Here is a 16,138-nt window from a genome sequence, read left to right on the forward strand (position 1 = left end):
AGATATGAGAATGAGGCATGGAGTGTGGATAAATAGCCAGGAGAGAGCCGAATGAGTGCCTTAAAGCCAATGGTCGGGAGTTTCTACTTGATGAGGAGAGGAATGGGCAACCACTGAAGTTTTGGAAATATGGGGAGATGTGCACAAAACAGCATTTTAGAAAAAGAATCTGGGCGGCAGAGCGCAGCTGGAGATTGGAGAGGGGAGTGACCGGAAGAAGCAATGTAGCCTAGCAGGATTGGCAGGATTTACCGAATCTGTGGTTTGAAAGAGAGCGAGGAGTCAAGGATAATGAGAGGCAACATGGCCTAGTGGAAAAAAAAACCAGCACTGATTTGGGGTTCAGGAGGCCTGCTTTGGTCACATGCCTGCTGTGGACCTTGGACAAATCATTTAATTTCTCCGCGCCTTGGTTTCCTCATCTCTGTTCTGTTGCTTTTTAGCCTTTCAGATGTGGCAGGGCTTGGGTCTGATTTGATGTTCTCATTGTGTGACACATAGTAGGAGCTCAGTAAAGCACCACTGCCGTACCTCACCCCCAGAAAGCCTCTTTGCCCATGCAGCTCCCCACCTCCTGACCCCCACGGAAGCCACCTGGCCCGCAAGGCAGCAGAGGCAGCTGCTACCTCCCTTGGCACTCTGGTTAGCCTTTTTGTTTTCAGCTTTCAGCACCAGTGAAACACTGGGCTGATGAAAGATGGCTCGTTGAGAAGGGATCTGTTTGCACTTTGTTTTGCAGAATCTTTTCACATCAAAGCAGTAGCTGTTAGTGATGTTTTCCAGTCCGCCCAATGCTAGGATCAGGCCTTCAAGCTCTGCCCAGCGGTAGAAAGCTGGAGACCCCCACACTGCTCTCAGAGACAACTGTTCTCACTGGCCTTTGCTCAGCTCTAGTGTATCTGCCATTTCTTGGCTCCGCTCTGTCTAGTGCAGAGGAAAGCCATGTATTTTTTGTGGCTCTTTTTTCTTTTCCTTTGCTTTTTGCAATAAAGTAGAAAAGATCCTCCACCCTTACTAAGCCACCGGAGTACCGAAGAGAGAGAAGTGGTTCCCCAGCACAAACCTTCATCACTACTTCAAAAATCAGTCAAGCTCATGTTCTGCAGGCCACATAGGGCAGACCTTTCTCTTGCTACCCCTGGGGTCTGTGCAATGCTCATCTAAGTGGTAAGGGTCCGGAAAAGGTGCGCTGTGATTTTTCATGGGTAAATGTGCCCGAGAGATTCTCTCCTAAAGACACTCTCACTCCACGGTGCAGTCTCACTTTTGGCAGGATCGTCTTCGGACCGGAGGGGAACTCTACTTTACCGACTCATCCATCTTTCCCTTCCCTTTTGCCACTTAGCCAGAAACAATTTTGTGTTGGATTATAAATTCCGCGAGGATAGGGATTGTGTACTTTGTTCTCTGTGGCACTTTCCTGAGAGCATCGTACATTGTTCTGCACAACAGTAGGGGCCCAGTAATATTATTGGTCGATTGATAAACACATTTATCAGACGAAGAGCCCAGTTAATCTGGTATGGATTTCAACAACAGTTGGTGCTTCTTTGCAGTTTAAAAGATTAGGAAAGCTCTTTGGATTTGCAGGTCTGACATAAGACGGTTAGAAAAGTGTTCTGTTGCCAATAGTATGTCCCGTAATAACTTTGCAAATGGTAGTTGACTGGAATTTTTGGCTAAGTAGATGCAGGCAGACTGTGGTCTCACAGCTTCTCCGGTTTCAGGAGTATTTCCACAGAAATATGTTTCTGATTGTCTTTGCAATGTGAAAAGGCAGTCGGATTCTGCGTTCACTGTTAATTTTATGGCCCTCTTCGATGCAAGATCTATGGTGAAATTATTACCAAACTAGACTATCACTTCCAGGATTTTTCTCATCAGATTGAATTTATCTTTGAAAGCAACGAGCAGACGTGCCTTTATTCTCCTCCCCAAGCATCACAGAATTGATTAATGTATTCGTTGTTATGTGGTTTAGTCTTTTTTTATCTGCAAGATTTCTCGCAAGGAATGCCTCTCTTTCTGTGGATTTAGCAATGAATTTCAACCAGCTTTGGTTGGAAATAAGTTCTCATTTAGCTGCCTGGATCATCTTTGTGCAGAAACCCTCTGGGCATGTTACTCCCGTCCGCAAAAATCTCCAGGACTTGGGTTCTAGCCCCATAACCACCACTTGTCAGCTGTGTGACTGTGGGAAAGTCACTTAACTTCTCTGTGCCTCAGTTACCTAATCTGTAAAATGGGAATGAAGACTGTGAGCCCAGTATGGGACAGGGACTGTGTCAAACTTGATTAGCTTGTGCCTGACACATAGTAAGCGCTTAATGTATGCTATAAAAAAACCTCAAGCTTCCATATTTTTTTAACAGGTTAAACCCCTCAGCCAAATCTTTTTATTAGATGAAAGCTCTCTGTTTGAGCTCTGAAAATTGCTTGTGTGGATGTTTCAGCCCTCACCTTCTTGGCTTTTAAACTGGTAGATTGACAGATACCACCTTGCAGTAGTAACCATCCTCTTCTGCTTCCCTCATCCTTGACTGGACACCAATATGTCCCTGAGCCTCTGTAGGGTGGCAGTGCTTGGGTTTTGTGCATCAAACCAAATGGGTTGATATTGTAATTCCTGGGTTTGGAGTGGAGGGGTCCATTGTTCATGCCAGTTTGAATCCAAAATAGTTACTTTCAGCATAAATGTCAACTCCAAATCTTTGCCTTCTATAAGCTGGTATAATATGCCGTATACATAGTTATTTTATTAGTTATATCATATATAATATTTATTATATAATATATGAAATATAATAGTCTATATTATATAGACCATAAACTCTTTGTTATATTGTTGTTGTACTTTCCCAAGCGCTTAGTACAGAACTAAGTACGTAAGTGCTCAATAAATGCGCTTGATTGATCGATATACTGAAGCCATAGGACTAGAGCCTTGCTGTCTCGGATCAGGATTGTTCGTATTCTTGGGAAATTTGCTCACATCTCACTATTATCCCTTGAAACCGCATGGTCCCAAGTCTCTTTAGAGTTGATTTTTTTTGAGGTATGTATTTAATGGACTTTTATACAAATATTTAGTAAGATTACAATGCAAAGCATTTTTAACCAGCCCAGTGAAGAGTAAATTAGCACCACAAAAGTTGGAAAAAAGAGCTAAAACATGTACACATTAGGTTTGCATATTATTATTAATAATAATAATAATAATGTTGGTATTTGTTAAGCGCTTACTATGTGCAAAGCACTGTTCTAAGCGCTGGGTTAGATACAAGGTAATCAGGTTGTCCCACGTGGGGCTCACAGTCTTCATCCCCATTTTACAGATGGGGGAACTGAGGCACAGAGAAGTGAAGTGACTTGCCCAAAGTCACACAGCCGACAAGTGGCAGAGCCGGGATTTGAACCCACACGACCTCTGACTCCAAAGCCCGGGCTCTTTTCCACTGAGCCACGCTGAAAAGAAGATTTCCTAATTACCAGTCATCACATCTATTTTTACGTATTGAAGCACTCTCTTGAGTAACAGCCAAATTTCAAAGAAAAGCGTATTAAATTATAGCCCAGCTCACTCGTGGTGATCTGCATGGTTCCCTAACAGTCTGTGTAAATGAAAATGGAGAGTCAAGAAAAGGGTGAAAAAAGATGTTGGCGATGAAATGCATGGATGGGAACCAGGATTTGACTACTGCATAGAGTTATTTTCCCATGATTGGGTAAAAAGCTATAGACCAGGCTTCCCAAAGCTAGGTCTGTGGACCCCTTGCAGTTGCCTGTGGGTTGCTTTGGGGCCTGTGGGATCATCGGGCCCAAAGCATCACTTTGTATCCCCCACCAGCGCTTAGAACAGTGTACATAGTAAGCGCTTAACAAATGCCAACATTATTATTATTATTATTATTATCGGGCGCAGCTGAGGGCTGGAAGCAAGAAGCGCATTGCAGCGCCTGCCAGTTCCCTACATCCAACAGATCAGCCCTGCATGTTCCTACTATGGTGTAGCACAGCTGCTTCTGCTACTGTTACCGGTGCCGCCCTTTGGGGTTTCAAGAATTCCAGGGCCGTTCCCTCCATCACCGAGGTCCAGAGAGGAATGGCGGCGGCTGGATGAGGCCAGGATCCTGGATGTTTGGGAAAATCAGGGGGAAGGAGGACACTTCATCGTCTACAGCATCCCTCTCCTGCTGTTTTGTGGGATTGGCCGTTGGAATCTGTGTGCCGGTGTGTGGGAAAGTTTGTGCGGCTGAGCTTGCAGGGGTGTGTTCCTGTGTATATGTGGGAGTGGGGGATCGTGTGTGTGTGTGTGTGTTTGTAAGGAATAGTAGTAATAAAGGTATTTACTGTTAGGTACAATGCACTGAACTAGAAGCAGCATAGCTGGGTCTGGGCCTGGGCATAAAGAGCCCTGCAATCCTGGCTCCACCCCTTCTCTGCTGTGTGACCAGGGGCAAGTCACTTAACTTCTCTGTGTGTGTGTCCTCTCCTGTAAAAATGAGGTTGAGATGCCTGTTCTTCCTCCCTCATAGACTGTGGGCCTCCTGTAGGTTAGGGACTCTGATGGAGTTTGTGTTGTGTCCACCCTAGTGCTTAGTTGTGTGGCTCAGTGGAAAGAGCCCGTGCTTGGAAGTCAGAGGTCAATCAATCAATCAATCGTATTTATTGAGCGCTTACTATGTGCAGAGCACTGTACTAAGCGGTCATGGGTTCTAATCCCGGCCCCACCACTTGTGTGACTTGGGGCAAGTCCACTTCTCTGTGCCTCAGTTACCTCATCTGTAAAATGGGGATTAAGACTGTGAGCTCCACGTGGGACAACATGATTACCTTGTAGCTAACCCAGCGCTTAGAACAGTGCATGGCACATAGTAAGTGCTTAATAAATACTATTATTATTATTATTATTATTATCATTATTATTACAGGGCGTGGCTCGTAGTGCATAACAGTACCCAACAACAGCATGGCCTAGTGCAAAGAGCATGGGCCTTGGAAGCAGTGGACAGTGTGACCTGGTCACTTAACTATTATTATTATTATTCTCTGCCTCAGTTACCTCATCTCTAAAACGTTGATTAAGACCGTGAGCCTTATTTTGGACAGGGACTGTGTCCTACCTGATTAATTTGTATCTACCCCAGCCCTTAGTAGAGTGCCTAAGTAAGGACATAGTAAAGGTGCTGTAACAAATACCATTTGAAAAGAAAACAAACTATTATTATTATTAGCTCTTACTCTATTTATTTATTTATTTATTTTGCTTGTACATATCTATTCTATTTATTTTATTTTGTTAGTATGTTTGGTTTTGTTCTCTGTCTCCTCCTTTTAGACTGTGAGCCCACTGTTGGGTAGGGACTGTCTCTATATGTTGCCAATTTGTACTTCCCAAGCGCTTAGTACAGTGCTCTGCACATCGTAAGCGCTCAATAAATATGATTGATGATGATGATGATGATTAGCTCGGGAAAATAGAAGCATGAGACACAGTTTCCTGCCCACAGTAGGAGCACATAGATATTGTTCAGGATGGGGTGGACATCCCGTTATTGATTCAGTTATCAGTCGATAATATTTGAATGCTTACTGTTTACAGAGCAGTGTACCAACCCCTTGGGTGAGTGCAATATAGCTAAAAGGTGCTATCCTTGTCCTCAGGGAGTTTTCAGTCCCAAGGAGGAGAGAGACAAAATTGCCTACAGTTAGGAGACAAAAGGGAGTGGTACGCTAAAGAGAATAAATGACTCCATAAACAGTAGAATCTGAATCTACTGGTTCATAAGTGCTGCAGATGGCTGTGTGACATAGTTGCTGAAGTGGTAGTTGGGAGGGAAAGAACATTAATGTGGAATGCCCGCTGGAGGAGGTGAGATTTTAGAAGGGCTGTTGCCTAGTGGATTTCAGAGAAGCAGCCTGGCCTAGTGGATAGAGCACGGGACTAGGAGTCAGAAGGTCATGGGTTCTAATTCCAGCTCCGTCACTTGACTGCTGTGAGACCTTGGGCAAAGTCACTTCTCTGTGCCCCAGTTCCCTCATCTGTAAAATGGGGATTAAAGCCGTGAGCCCCACGTGGGACAGGGACTGCGTCCAACCCAATTATCTACCCCAGCGCTTAGAATAGTGCCTGGCACATAGTAAGCGCTTAACAAATACCGTAATTATTATCAAAGAGTTAGAGATGAGGAAGGGGCCTGAGATGGGAGGGGTAAGAGCCGGAGATGGAGAGAGGTCAGGCAGGGAGTAGGGCATGGGCTGGGGAGTAGCAGGCAAAGAGGACTACAACATCAACTATCACGTCTTTGCGGATGATACCCAAATCTACATCTCCAGCCCTGATCTCTCTACCCCTCTCCAGCTTTAACAATAATAATAATAATAATGATAATAATAATAATAATAATGGCATTTATTAAGCACTTACTATGTGCAAAGAACTGTTCTAAGCGCTAGGGTGGTTACAGGGTGATCAGGTTGTCCCACGGGGGGCTCACAGTCTTAGTCCCCATTTGACAGATGAGGTAACTGAGGCCCAGAGAAGTTAAGTGACTTGCCCAAAGTCACACAACTGACAAGTGGCGGAGGCGGGATTTGAACCCACGACCTCTGACTCCAAAGCCCAGGCTCTTTCCACTGAGCCACGCTGCTTCTCCAGTCTTGCGTCTCTTACTGCCTTCAGGACATCTCTACTTGGATGTCCTCCCATCACCTCAAACTTAACTTGTCCAAAGCAAAGCTCCTTAACTCCCCCCGAAACCCTGTCTTCCCTCTGACTGTCCCATCACTGTAGATGGCATCACCATCCTTCCTGTCTCACATGCCTGTAACCTTGGCATCATCCTTGACTCCTCTCTGTCATTCAACCCACATATTAAGTCCATCACTAAGTCCTGTCAGTCCCATCTTCATAACGTTGCTAAAATCCAAACTGCTACCACGTTAATGCAATAACTCATCCTATCCTGCCTGGATTACTGCATCGGCTTCCTTGCTGATCTCCCAACCTCCTATCTCTACCCACTCCAGGCCATACTTCACGCCACTTCCCGGATCATCTTTCCACGTTAATGCAATAACTCATCCTATCCTGCCTGGATTACTGCATCGGCTTCCTTGCTGATCTCCCAACCTCCTATCTCTACCCACTCCAGGCCATACCTCACGCCACTGCCCGGATCATCTTTCCACAAAATCGTTCAGGATGTGTCACCCTCCTCAAAAACTGCAGTGGTTGCCCGTCCACCACCACATCAGCAAAAACTCCTCACCATTGGCTTTAAAGCACTTCATTCATTCATTTATTCAGTCGTATTTATTGAGCGCTTACTGTGGGCAGAGCACTGAACTAAGGGGAACTAAGCGCTTCGACCCCCCCCCCCCCAATCTCACCTTCCTTCTCTCTTCACACTTCGCTCCTCTAGTGCTAACCTTCTCACTGTGCCTCAGTCTTGCCTATCTTGCCGCCGATTCCTAGCCCATGTCTTGCCTCTGGCCTGGGACTCCCTTCAAATTCTACAGACTTCCCAATTCAAAATCTTATTGAAGGCTCAGGTCCTCCATGGGGCCTTCCCAGACTTAGCCCCACTTTTCCTCATCTCCCACTCCCTTCTGAGCCGCCCTGACTTGTTCTCTTTGCTCTTCCCCCAGCCCCAGCGCACTTATGTACATATCTGTACTTCTATTTATTTGTATTAATGTCTGTCTCCCCCTTTAGACTGTAAGCTCGTTGTGGGCAGGGAATGCGTCTGTTTATTGTTGTAGTGTACTCTCCTAAGCGTTTAGTACAGGGCTCTGCACACAGTAAGTGCTCAATAAATATGATTGAATGAATGAAGAGCGAGTTTGTGGAGAACGTTGAAATTGGAGCTCAGGAGCTGTGTTCATTTCAGGAAACAATTCATGTTTTTGGAAGTCAAATTTGTGTTTATTTCTTTGGGACTGGAAGAGGAGTTTCAGTCATTAATTCAGTAGCATTGTATCTACTCCATGTATGTTCATTGATCCCAAAAATCGTGGTTTAAAAAAAGGGAACTTTTTTTTAATGGTATTTGTTAAGCACTTACTATGTGCCAGGCACTATACTAAAGCACTGGAGTAGATACAGACTAATCAGGTTGGACACAAGCCATGTCCCACAGTCTTAATCCCCATTTTACAGATGAGGTAACTGAGACACAGAGAAGTGAGGTGACTTGCCCAAGGTCACACAGCAGACAAGTGGAGGAGCCAGGGTTAGAACCCAGGTCCTCTGATTTCCACATGGTATAATGGATAGAGCACAAGCCTGGGAGTCAGAAGGCCATGGGTTCGAATAATCCTGACTCTGCCACTTGTCTGCTGTGTGACTTTGGGGCAAGACAAGAAGCCCGGGCTTTGGAGTCAGAGGTCATGGGTTCGAATTCCGACTCTGCCACATGTCTGCTGTGTGACCTTGGGCAAGTCACTTAACTTCTCTGAGCCTCAGTTACCTCATCTGTAAAATGGGGATTAAGACTGTGAGCCCCACGTGGGACAACTTGATCACCTCGTATCCCCCCCAGCGCTTAGAACAGTGCTGTGCACATAGTAAGCGCTTAACAAATGCCATCATTATTATTAACTTCACTTCTCTGTGCTTCATTTCCCTCCCTTGTAAAATGGAGATTGTGACCATGAGCCCCACATGGGGCAGGGTGCTCGTATCCACCCCACTGCTTAGTACAGTACTGCACAGTACAGTATCTACCAGTACAGTATCTGCCACGTAGTAAGTGCTTATCCAATATCATCATTATTATTATTATTATTATTATTTCCACTAGGCCATGCTGCTGCTCTGAGAAACATTTTTTTCATTCTAAAGGAAGGAATGCATATTAGCATCCAAATATCTGTTCATCCCTTTTATTTTGAAAAGGTTTTAGTAAGAGAAAACAATGAAGATTGCTTCTGAGATATATCAGCCACCTCATCATCTCCTACTGCTGCACTGTGTCCACCCTCACCAACTCTGAAATCCCTCTCTCAGATCATAACCTTCTCACCTGCCACCTCTTTCACACTCCTCCCCCTTGTAAATCTATAGTACTCCCCCAAAGAGACCTCTGCTTTCTCGACCCCATCAATCTCTCTCAGCGCATCACACCCACCTCGCCTCCCTCTCCTCTCTACCCACTCTTGATGACCAGATTACTGCTCTCAACTCCACCCTCTCTACTCCACTCAGCTCGCTCGCTCCCCTTCCCCTTCTTCACTCTCGCACCACAAGCCCACAGCCTTGGATCACTGCCACTGTCCGCCTCCTTCGCTCTTACGCTCCAGCTGCGGGATGCTGCTGGCGAAAGTCTAAACACCAAGCCAACCTTGTTCACTTAAAATTTATCCTTTCCTGCCTTAACTCTGCTCTCTCCTCTGCCAGGCAAAACTATTTTTCTTCCCTAATTGACACCCATGCCCATCACCCCTGTCAGCTGTTCCGGACATTTGACTCCCTCCTCAGGCTCCCTGTTCCTCCCCCTCCTCCAGCCCTCACCCCCAACGATCTGGCCACCTACTTCATTAGTAAAATTAACACCATCAGGTCTCAGCTCCCCAAAGTCACCCCTCCCCCTTCTCCATCCCCCCCCAACTCTCAGCCTTCTCCACTACTTTCCCATCCTTTCCAGCACTATCTTCAGAGGACGTCTCCTCTCTCCTCTCAAGTGCCACCCCCTCCAACTATACTTCGGACTCCATCCCCTCTCACCTTATAAAAACTCGCCCCTTCCCTCCTTAACTTCCATCTTCAACCGCTCACTCTTCACTGGTTCCTTCCTCTCTGCCTTCAAACATGCTCATGTCTCCCCCATCCTAAAAAAACCCTCTCTTGACCACATTGCCCCTTCTAGTTTTCACCCTATCTCCCTCCTACCCTTCCTTTCCAAATCACTAGAACGAGTCATCTACACATGCTGCCTCAAATTCCTCAACTCCAACTCTCTCCTAGACCCCCTCCAATCTGGCTTCCGTCCCCTACACTCCCTCAAAACTGCCCTCTCAAAAGTCACGAATAACCTCCAATAACCTCCTTCTTGCCAAATCCAATAGCTGTCCTAATCCTCCTCTACCTCTCAGCTGCCTTGGACACTGTGGACCACCCCCTTCTCAACACACTATCCAACTTTGGCTCCACAGACTCTGTCCTCTCCTGGTTCTCCTCTTATCTCTCTGGCAGTTCATTCTCAGTCTCCTTCTTGGGCTCCTCCTCCCCCTCCCCTCTCCTTGCTGTAGGGGTTCCTCAAGGGTCAGTTCTTGGTCCCCTTTTGTTCTCCATCTCTACTCACTCCCTTGGTGAACTCATTCGCTCCCACGGCTTCAACTATCATCTCTACGCTGATGACACCCAAATCTACTTCTCCGCCCCTGTTCTCGCTCCCTCCCTCCAGGCTCATAGCTCCTCCTGCCTTCAGGACAACTCCGTCTGCATATATGCCCGCCATCTAAAACTCAGCATGTCCAAGACTGAGCTCCTTATCTTCCCTCCCAAACCCTGTCCTCTCCCTGACTTGCCCGTCACTGTAGACAGCACTACCATCCTTCCTGTCTCAGAAGCCCGTAACCTTGGTGTCATCCTCGACTCTGCTCTCTCATTCACACCACACATCCAATAAGTCACCAAAATCTGCCGGTCTCACCTCCGCAACATTGCCAAGATCCACCCTTTCCTCTTCATCCAAACCGCTACCTTGCTGGTTCAATCTCTCATCCTATCCCGACTGGATTACTGCATCGGCCTCCTATCTGATCTCCCATCCTACTGTCTCTCCCCGCTTCAGTCTATACTTCACTCTGCTGCCCAGATTATCTTTGCACAGAAACGCTCTGGGCATGTCACTCCCCTCCTCAAAAATCTCCAGTGGTTGCCTGTCAACCTCCGAATCAAGCAAAAACTCCTCACTCTCGGCTTCAAGGCTGTCCATCACCTCGCCCCCTCCTACCTCACCTCCCCCCTCTCCTTCTCCAGCCCAACCCGCACCCTCCGCTCCTCTGCCGCTAACCTCCTCACCATGCCTCATTCTCACCTGTCCCACCGTCGACCCCCGGCCCACGTCATCCCCCGGGCCTGGAATGCCCTCCCTGTGCACATCCACCAAGCCAGCTCTCTTCCTCCCTTCAAAGCCTTACTGAGAGCTCACCTCCTCCAGGAGGCCTTCCCAGACTGAGCCCCCTTTTCCTCTCCTCCTCCCCATCCCCCTGCCCTACCTCCTTCCCCTCTCCACAGCACCCGTACAGATTTATCACTCTGTATTTTATTTGTACATATTTACTATTCTATATAAATAATTTTGTTAATGATGTGCATTTAGCTTTAATTCTGTTTGTTCTGATGACTTGAAACCTGTCCACGTGTTTTGTTGTCTGTCTCCCCCTTCTAGACTGTGAGACCGTTGTTGGGTAGGGACCGTCTCTATATGTTGCCAACTTGTACTTTCCAAGCGCTTAGTACAGTGCTCTGCACACAGCAAGTGCTCAATAAATGCTATTGAATGAATGAATATATATATATATATACATATATCTATGTTATATTTATTCATTAAATGATAGATATATATGCATAAATAAAAGAGAAGTAGTGTGGCCTAGTGGAAGGAGTATGGGCCTGGGAGTAGGAGGAACTGGGTTTCAATCCTAACTCTTTCCTAGCCTGCTGGGAGACCTTGGGCAAGTCACTTAACTTCTCTGGGCTTCAATCAATCAATCAATCAATCAATCGTATTTATTGAGCGCTTACTATGTGCAGAGCACTGTACTAAGCGCTTGGGAAGTACAAATTGGCATCACATATGTCAGTTTCCTTATCTGTCAAATGGGGATTCAGTACCCATTCTACCTCCCCATCCCGTTGTAAGCCACACGTGGAACCGGGACTGTGTCCGATACGATTATCTTTTATCTACCCCAATGCTTAGAACAAGGCTTGGCCCATAGTAAGTGCTAAACAAATACCATTATCATCATCATATCTGACAAAGTTCAAAGGCGAGCCCATCAAGTACATCTGAAGAAACAAGAATTTTGATCGATGACTTTTCTATTCCTCAAAATTATCATTTCTTTAACACAAGTGTTCACTCGTTATGGCTCCATTTTGGCAGATCAGGAAGGAATGTGACAGAAGGAAGCACGACTGGAAATAGTAATAATTGTGATATTGGTTAAATTCCTACTACTACCACGCACTGGACTAAGCACTGGGGTAGATATTGTGTCTGCGGATAGGTCCCAATCCTTGCCCAAATTGGGATCGCACTCTAGGTGGGGGGAAGTACAGGTATTTCATCCCCACTTTATAGATGAGGAAAGTGAGGCACAGAGAAGTTAAATTACCTGCCCAAGGTCACAGGGGCAGGAGGCAGAGTCAAGATCAGGACCTCTGACTCTCAGGCCTGTGCTCTTACCACTAGGACCCAGCTTCTCTGGAAAAGAATGCATTTTTGAGATACTTTTCATCTTCTTTAACTACATGTAGCAGTTTTCTGGCTTGTGAATTTATTTCATCGTACTCTTTAGGGAATATTTCTATATTTGAGTAGAAAATTTGTCCAGTATCAAAGCAGATTAGAGTTTCAGCTGTTCTGAAATAGCTCTCACATAAATGTTCTATTTTTTTCATATAGAAAAGATATTTATAAAAGGTGGGAAATTCCAGAAAAGTCTGTTTTCAGTGGATGGCAGTTTCGTATTTTCTTTATTACAAACGAGAACGTATTTCACTGCAAATGATTCATCACTTAAATCTGAATAAGTTTTTCTCAGAATTCCTCACAAATGTACATGTCTGAGTTAACGTTATTTGTAGTTGGCTAATTGGAGAAACCAAGCTTGAAATTCGATTCCATTTTTGAAAAACTTGACACTTTAATGACGATTATACGTAAGCCTTATTTTCCACTACTGATGGCAAGATGTTTATAACCACACTGAAGTGAAAATGATGATGTGGTTGTGGCTGCTATTTGATCTTTCTCTGTATCTTATGGGTGTTGAATTCCCTTGTTTTTCTTGGGTGATTTGTGGCATAAGAACAGTGAGAATTTGGGATTTTGGTACACCATGCACTTTTAGAAAGTTCACTTATTTAAATAGTTACTCCATAAACACTTGGTCATTTCATTATATGTTCTGCTCATTTAGAAAGTGTTTTGATCCCTCAAGATTTAGAGGACTGATTATACAGAAAGCATAACGCCACTGACTTTCAACTATGAAATGATGTGAAAATGTCTCATTGAAAGATTGCTTTGTGAATTACTCAATGAGGATCTGGCCGAAAGGGAATGCGTAGATGCAGGCATCGGTTTCTTCATTCAATTCAGTTAGAAACATGTGTGATTAGAGGGAAGACCTTTTAATACCTGTCTGAAGTCAGGGAAGCCAGGTGAGCTCCAAGGAAACAGGAGGAAAGTCATGAGGACTAGAGAGTCTCACAGCACAAACTGTGAGATTCAGATTTTAACGGGGAATTATAAATTGCTTGTTTGTACTGGTAGATTTTCATCAAAGTTTTGTCATTCATCGTGAAGCCGTCACAGTGATTGTCTTTCAGATTGCTTTGCATGGAAGAAATATTTGATTGTGTTCATTTTGTTTATAGTTCATGGATTTAAATGTCATGTATATATTATATATATGAGTAGATTATCTAGTTTACTAAAAATGGAAGCTAAGAAATATTTTTAAATATAGCTTGGAAATGAGTACTAATTATACTTATTTTTTTTTTTCATGTCCACTCTGCAGTTCACAAGATTCCTTTGTAATTCACCTTTGGAGGTAAGAATTTACTTGTATATTTGTTGGAGTTATTTCATTTTATCATTTTTTTATAAGTGATTATGTTTTGAGAGACATCTAACTAGAGTTTACTAAAGGGGCTACTGAATATTTATCAATATATCCTTTCCTTAAGATTGCAGCTATCACAAAAAAGAAGTAATAATAACATGGTATTCGTTAAGCGTTTCATACACACCAAGCATTGTAATAAGCCCTGGGGTAGATAGAAGATAATCAGGTCAGACACAGTCTCTGTCCCACCTTGGGCTCACAATCTAAGGTGGAGAACAGATATTTAATCCCCATTTTACAGATGAGGAAATGGAGGCACAAAGCAGTTTAATGACTTGCCCGAGGTCTCATAGCCAGGAAGGAGCCCGCTGGGATTAGAACCCAGGTCCTTTGACTCCCAGGCACGTGCTTTTTCCACAAGGCCATATTGCTTCTCATTTTCAGTCATTCTCAATTCTGGTGCTTGTCAGTCATCAGAAGCAGTATTTACTAAATTTCTTAAACATTAATTAGATTTTGGCGTGTGAAAGGAAAGACACAGTGGCTTGTAAAATACCAAATTCTTTTCCATAGGTAGTTGGGAAGGCCAAAACTTTCAAATTCCAGAGGGGATGGCATGCAGAGAGAGAGTGCTGAGCTGGAAGACCTCTGGTCTGACTTGCTGATCATCATCAATCATATTTATTGAGCGCTTACTATGTGCAGAGCACTGTACTAAGCGCTTGGGAAGTACAAATTGGCAACATATAGAGACAGTCCCTACCCAACAGTGGGCTCACAGTCTAAAAGGGGGAGACAGAGAACAAAACCAAACATACTAACAAAATAAAATAAATAGAATAGATATGTACCAACAAAATAAATAAATAAATAGAGTAATAAATATGTACAAACATATATACATATATACAGGTGCTGTGGGGAGGGGAAGGAGGTAAGATGGGGGGGATGGAGAGAGGGACGAGGGGGAGAGGAAGGAAGGGGCTCAGTCTGGGAAGGCCTCCTGGAGGAGGTGAGCTCGCAGCAGGGCCTTGAAGGGAGGAAGAGAGCTAGCTTGGTGGATGGGCAGAGGGAGGGCATTCCAGGCCCGGGGGATGGTATTTCATATGTCCTTGGGCTCTTCTGGAAATGACAAGCAGTTACCCAAGAATGAGAGGAGAAAAGTACAAAATGAGAGCAAAAAGCAATATGTGTCTAAAGTGATACTTGACTATGCTGAGAGAGCTGTTTGTTCAGTATGCAAGGCAAAGATAGGAGGGAGAATAATCAGGATTACTTCCTCCTATCTATAATTTATTTTAGTATTGGTCTCTGACTAGACTGTAAATTCCTTGAGGGGCTCAAGCGTACTAATTCTGTTATGCTCACCGAAGCATTTATCTCAGTGCTTAGCACATGATAGGAGCTCAACAAATACTGCTAATTGGTTGAATCAATCAATCAATCAATCGTATTTATTGAGCGCTTACTATGTGCAGAGCACTGTACTAAGCGCTTGGGAAGTACAAATTGGCAACACATAGAGACAGTCCCTACCCAACAGTGGGCTCACAGTCTAAAAGGGGGAGACAGAGAACAGAACCAAACATACCAACAAAATAAAATAAATAGGATAGAAATGTACAAGTGAAATAAATAAATAAATAAATAAATAAATAGAGTAATAAATATGTACAACCATATATACATATATACAGGTTGAAGCCCCCATGAAAGAAAGAGGTTTTAAGAAAGAGTTGAGAAGGGACTAAGAGAAATGATTATCTTTGGCAGACGTTCATAAATCTTAAGCAATACTCGGAGTTCCAAACTAGACAATTGTGTGGTTGATTCTGCCGTACCAATACCATAACGTTCCTACCTTCATAACCAACACTGCCTAAAGGTTTAGAGAGCATATGACCTCATCTGTGACATATGTTTCCAATTACTCTGTAGAACCACCAATGTATTTTTTTTATGGTACTTGTTAAGCACTTACAGTATACCAAACGTGGTATGAAGCTCTGGGGTAGATACAAGATAATTATGTTGAATAGAGTCCCTGTCCCACATAGGGTGTATAATCTAAGTAGAAGGTGAGTAGGCTTTAATCCCTATTTTACAGAGGAGGAAACTGAGGCCCAGAGAAGGGAAATGACTTGTGGGATTAGAAGTCAGGTCCTCTGACTCTCAGCCCTGTGCTCTTTTCACTAGGATAAGAAGAAAGGTACTGTTGTCCTCCCAACAAATGCCAAGATATTGCTGTCTGCCTGTACTTTTTTCTTTATTTTCTGCCTCCCAGGACCAACATTCCCAGATCGTGATAGTGTATTTTATTTAGTGA

General features: G+C 44.3%; 1 protein-coding gene across 5 annotated transcripts in view; it reads left to right on the plus strand.

Moving 5' to 3' along the window:
• The window catches only part of ATE1 (arginyltransferase 1), a 249,168-nt gene that overhangs the window by 82,632 nt on the left and 150,398 nt on the right, over nt 1-16,138 (plus strand). For all 5 annotated transcript variants that reach the window (XM_038757582.1, XM_038757583.1, XM_038757580.1 and 2 more), the window contains one exon: nt 13,765-13,797. In XM_038757582.1, coding sequence (XP_038613510.1) covers nt 13,765-13,797 — 33 coding nt within the window. The remainder of the gene's footprint in view (nt 1-13,764; nt 13,798-16,138) is intronic.

Source organism: Tachyglossus aculeatus, chromosome 16 (assembly GCF_015852505.1).
Source record: "Tachyglossus aculeatus isolate mTacAcu1 chromosome 16, mTacAcu1.pri, whole genome shotgun sequence".
In the NCBI taxonomy this organism is placed as follows: domain Eukaryota; kingdom Metazoa; phylum Chordata; class Mammalia; order Monotremata; family Tachyglossidae; genus Tachyglossus; species Tachyglossus aculeatus.